This window comes from Centruroides sculpturatus, unplaced genomic scaffold (genome assembly GCF_000671375.1).
Source record: "Centruroides sculpturatus isolate CEXI.00-Female unplaced genomic scaffold, Cexi_2.0 scaffold1019, whole genome shotgun sequence".
Lineage (NCBI taxonomy): Eukaryota > Metazoa > Arthropoda > Arachnida > Scorpiones > Buthidae > Centruroides > Centruroides sculpturatus.
In genome coordinates this window covers 350,803-356,395 of record NW_019385301.1, presented here as the reverse complement: position 1 = coordinate 356,395, position 5,593 = coordinate 350,803, and the positions used below count along the sequence as shown (strand labels likewise).

At 31.0% G+C, this 5,593-nt stretch overlaps 1 protein-coding gene across 1 annotated transcript; it reads right to left on the bottom strand.

The window, feature by feature from the left end:
- Positions 1-666: 666 nt before the first annotated feature.
- Positions 667-2,597, bottom strand: LOC111637371 (chymotrypsin-like elastase family member 2A). Its single transcript, XM_023382842.1, has 7 exons — positions 2,518-2,597; positions 1,827-1,896; positions 1,569-1,749; positions 1,408-1,498; positions 1,156-1,339; positions 936-1,078; positions 667-871 (listed from the first exon to the last, which is right to left on the bottom strand). Exons 2-7 carry the CDS (start codon positions 1,879-1,881, stop codon positions 710-712), a joined length of 816 nt encoding a protein of 271 aa, XP_023238610.1. The 5' UTR covers positions 1,882-1,896; positions 2,518-2,597; the 3' UTR covers positions 667-709.
- Positions 2,598-5,593: the final 2,996 nt, after the last annotated feature.

Below are 5,593 nucleotides of genomic sequence, written 5' to 3'. Positions count from 1 at the left end.
CACTAGAAGTTCGGTTGTGGGTTTGAACCTCGCCAGGATAGGCTGTCCACATGTAGTTTTCGGGGTTTCTTCCACGTCTGTAACGCTTAAAAAGGAACCAGCTATCCTTAAAAGACCTCCCGAAAGGCATTTCCCCAGCTCCTCATTCGTGGGTAATTTCGTATGGTCATGAGAAAAATAAAAGCTTAGGAGGATAAGAAAATACGCAATAATCTCCATATTAATCCCGATACTGGATAGATAAACTTAGAATTGTTTTACATTACATAAATACAGAGAAAGCAATTTCGAATTTGAGCATTAACCATTCTTAAATATGAAAGATAATTTATTATACAAATATAATTTATTTTTTATGTTATATAGCATTGCATTATGCTAGATGCGCTTGGTAGAAATNTTTACATTTGTGTAAGAAGAAAACAAAAGAAAATTTCTGACTCCATCGGTTTTATAATTATTTTGGAATAGATGCTTTATGTTTATGTGAAATAAAGTTTTATTTAAATTATGACAAATATAAACATTGATTATATTATTATATGTATTATTACTATTATTATATTTTTATTATGTAAACTATTATAATATTTTAAATCATGATTTAGTGTTTTTTGATATAAATCGACATTTGAAAGTAATAATTTTGTACATCTCGAGATACTATCAAATAATTACAGTTAAAAACTTAATATAATTCGTTAAAAACTCAATAGTTTTCTATCACAGTGTTAATCCAGGATAGATAATGACTAACTCGCGCAAATACATCAGGCACATCAGGTACCGCACATCCAACACCCCAAGAAGTTATGCCAACTTGGTACCATTTTCCATTTTTCTTACATTGTAAAGGACCACCCGAGTCTCCCTACAAACAATTAAATAATATAAATAATATCAAGAACTAGATATCTAAATATTAAATATCTTACGTTGCAAACACCAATTCCTCCACGACCAGCACAAATCATTCCTGATGTCACAATCAGGTAATACCTGGCAAATAACTTCTTACAGGTTTCTTGTTCAATAATCGGAAGTGATACGACTTGAAGTAAATTTGATCCTTCTCCCTCTTTAAAAATCAAACTAAGATCAAGTAATATTGTTTTACAGTGTAAGAAATGCAGTAAACACATAAAGCTTACTTACCAGGATAGAGACTTCCCCAGCCTGTTGCTACACAGAATCTATTATCTACAGTAAAGTTCTCATCAGCTAAACAAATTGGGGTGATATGTGAATGATTTCCTTCAAAATCTATTGGTTTAGATAATTTTAATAGAGCAATATCATTTTTCATAGTATCTATATTGAAATCAGGATGAACAACGTACTGAAAAGGGATTAAAGTATATTATACATACAATTCAAGTATTTAATTATACCACCAAAGTATCATACTTTGCTGATATTACGAAGAATTGCTCCATCTTCTCGCTTGCTCACATCAAATTTTCCTAACCAGATTACATAAAATTCAGGCGTGGAAACGCTGAATAATAATTCGTTAAGATTATATCATTTATAAAAATAATAACAAATTATATTAAAATAAAATGTACTCTTCTAGGCAATGAGCTGCCGTAAGAATCCAATTTTCATTGATAATTGTCCCACCACATTTGGTTTTGTGCCTAAACTGACCACTAATTTGTATCTGCCATGGCCAGTCTCCCGGAGAACTCGAACTTCCTCCCACAATGCGTATCATTTGTTCTATAGAAACACCACACTCTTTTAAGGCTAAAAATATATTTTAACATTTATAAAATTAGCCATTTCGTACGTGAATTATTTTAAATTACAATAAATACACTTACCATCATTTCTATGTATGAAGAAACAAATTAATATGATTGATGTATAATAATGCATTTTCTACAGGTAAATCTGTGAAATTTAAAAATCTTTTTATATATAAAGGAAAATTGCGAGATCGTTTATTTAATTTATTGAATTCAAGATAATTACAAAATAATAACTGAAAGGATAAACAACTTTCTCTTGTAGTTGTTTAAGTATATATAAAGGAAAATTGCGAGATCGTTTATTTACTTTATTGAATTCAAGATAATTACAAAATAATAACTGAAAGGATAAACAACTTTCTCTTGTAGTTGTTTAAGTATCCAGGTATCAGTCGGTTTTTTTGAAATTGGTAAATATAAATATAACGGTAATATTCATTTAAATGCATCACTACAATGTGTGTATATGTACTTACAACTAATTCAAATTATGTATACTTTTTTATACGAAATTTTGAATAAAATAACGTAGTAAAGCATTGTTCTAAATACATTGCTTCCATTTCATTAAATCATTTTTTTAAGTTTAAGAACTAGTAAAAATACTGAAATATTTTAAAAGTTACAAAGAATGCTTTTACAAGTATACTTAAAACTAATATAATATTTAAAAAGTATATATTCGAGGTTAATCATATTTTGTTAGGAGGTAAAAAATAAGATATTTGGCAGATATAATCTTTAAAAAAAGCAGTAAAAATACCTGAAGGATTACGCAAGTTCTTGAGTGTTTTTAGTTGGAGCCAATCGGATCGTGTAAAACCATTAAAATACTTAAAATATAAAAGCCGATCGCATTTAATGCGTTATATAAAAGAAGGGGGCCCCAGTCCGAAACTAATGATAAGCAAAGTTTATTTAAAATCAGATAAATTTTATCGAATTCTCATGAGAATTTTTCTAGAAGGGAAATGCCATAATCGGCAAGAAATTGGAAGTTTGTAATTTTAAAAAATTCGAAGAAATGGACTTGCAAATCTTCGGAGAATTTATTGCTATAATAAAAAATCATTAGCATGAAAGCATTGTTAACGTTAGAAGTAAAAAATTATACAGACTGAGACATAAACATCTGATGGTGTTTATTTTGTAGAGACATTTTGTCGTAAGGCCCTAGTCCCTAGCGGCATTAGTGTATTTAGCTGCATATTTCTGAAAATTCTGTTGGCTTTTTGTGAAATCTCCGTATTAACTTATCAGAGAAAGAGAGTAGAATTCAGTGACCGTGGTGCATTGAGGTCTGTAAAGGAGATTCTTGCTACGATATAAGCGTTCATAAAAATCAACTTCGTCACAGCTATACAGAGAACTTTCAACACATGACATATTTCCTCAAAAAAAGACTGTTGTTGTTTAGGAAATGGCGGAAAGAAGGTTCAGTGTGTGATACGTAATGTTGCACAGAACATTCTTCACCGGGTGATAGTTCCCTTCGGACCGGAATGGAACAGTGGTTGGAAAATTAGGATGGCCATCTCGTAAACATTATTTTCAAGACAACAATGGCCCTTCCATTGGGTATCTTTTAGTGGCAATAAAATCTGCTTGTAATGAAACACGTGGAATTAAATATTTTCTAAAAATCGTCAGATGTATACATTCCACCTGTATAAGGATTGCATTAATAAGTGGAATAAGACAATTGTTATTATTTCGCCAAGGAAGAGTTTTGCCCTTCAGTAGGTTTTCTATGAGAAACCGGCACATATTTAAGGATGCGTTTACTTTTGAGCTAATACTACTACTTCTGAACACCGAAAGTGACGTCATTAGCATGTGTATTCGTGCTTACATGTTCAGTTCGAAAGAAAACTCAAACGCTAACAAGAAATATGGCAGCTTTTTGCAAATAATATTGTCAAAGTTACTGTTTTAAATGTTACGTTACAGATAGAATTACTTGACTCCGAACCGGTATTACTGCAGATGCAGTATATAAGAGAATAACAGATTATACATATACATACAAATACTTATTTAATGCGAGTGTTTTACCCAGTGAACAGATCTGACTAAACTGAGTTCAAAATCAACAAATAATTGATATTAAATACAAAACATTTTTTTTTCTTTTCTCTAAGGGCGAACGTTTAATATGTCTACACGTACTGCGTAGAATATTTTAAATAATATTGTTAATTGTCTTTTAGTGTTAAATAAAAGTGAAAAAATAATCTATTGGCCATCACAGCAGGATGCTGCAAGAACAATGGAATTTCTTTTGTATCCAATTTGGTTTCTCTGGAATTATAGGCTCTATTGATGTAAACCATATGGCTATTAGGATATCAACTGAAGAAACAGCAGCTTATTTCAATAGAAATAAGTATTACACTGTCATCTTACAAGTTTAGTTTGTAATGAGAAATGCTATTTTTAGACTGTTATGTAGATAACGCTGGTCAGTGTATGATGCCTGTGTTTTCCGATGATCAGCATTGCATCAGAGTAAACACTGATAATGGATTTTTCAGCTGTGTCCATATTTTGGGTGATAGTACCCATCTGAACATTTGCTAACGCCATATGGATGTAATGGGAATCTCACCAGCGTGCAATTATACAATANCTTCTGAACACCGAAAGTGACGTCATTAGCATGTGTATTCGTGCTTACATGTTCAGTTCGAAAGAAAACTCAAACGCTAACAAGAAATATGGCAGCTTTTTGCAAATAATATTGTCAAAGTTACTGTTTTAAATGTTACGTTACAGATAGAATTACTTGACTCCGAACCGGTATTACTGCAGATGCAGTATATAAGAGAATAACAGATTATACATATACATACAAATACTTATTTAATGCGAGTGTTTTACCCAGTGAACAGATCTGACTAAACTGAGTTCAAAATCAACAAATAATTGATATTAAATACAAAACATTTTTTTTTCTTTTCTCTAAGGGCGAACGTTTAATATGTCTACACGTACTGCGTAGAATATTTTAAATAATATTGTTAATTGTCTTTTAGTGTTAAATAAAAGTGAAAAAATAATCTATTGGCCATCACAGCAGGATGCTGCAAGAACAATGGAATTTCTTTTGTATCCAATTTGGTTTCTCTGGAATTATAGGCTCTATTGATGTAAACCATATGGCTATTAGGATATCAACTGAAGAAACAGCAGCTTATTTCAATAGAAATAAGTATTACACTGTCATCTTACAAGTTTAGTTTGTAATGAGAAATGCTATTTTTAGACTGTTATGTAGATAACGCTGGTCAGTGTATGATGCCTGTGTTTTCCGATTATCAGCATTGCATCAGAGTAAACACTGATAATGGATTTTTCAGCTGTGTCCATATTTTGGGTGATAGTACCCATCTGAACATTTGCTAACGCCATATGGATGTAATGGGAATCTCACCAGCGTGCAATTATATAATAATAAATTATAAAAATGTAGAAATGAAATTGCGCGTGCATTTGCACATCTTGTTGAAGGTTCAAACTGCAAACATTTTTAGACGTGTCAAATGGTAAAAACAATTATTGATTGTAAAAACAATTATTGCTGGATGCATTCTGCGCAATATTTGTATACAAACTTATAATGCGATAGAAGTAGATTATTTTGATGAACAAGAAAGAAAGTGAGGAAACTACAATGCATTCTGATGTCAGAACAACAAAGCGTGATGACTTTGCAATTGGAATTCAGAACACTTAGTAAAATATTGAGATGAGTGTTTACTCACCTCAATACTTTACTAACGAAACACAATTCAAAATATTTGTTTCAATATATCAATTGATATATATTTATTTGAACA

Excerpts from the sequence above, each read along its gene's own strand:
- LOC111637371 (XM_023382842.1), bottom strand. The coding sequence starts at position 1,881 with ATGCATTATTATACATCAATCATATTAATTTGTTTCTTCATACATAGA. Across the intron at positions 1,340-1,407 it reads TTCTTCGTAATATCAGCAAA|TACGTTGTTCATCCTGATTT; the intron begins GTATGATACTTT and ends ATCCCTTTTCAG. Across the intron at positions 1,079-1,155 it reads CTGGGGAAGTCTCTATCCTG|AGGGAGAAGGATCAAATTTA; the intron begins GTAAGTAAGCTT and ends TGATTTTTAAAG.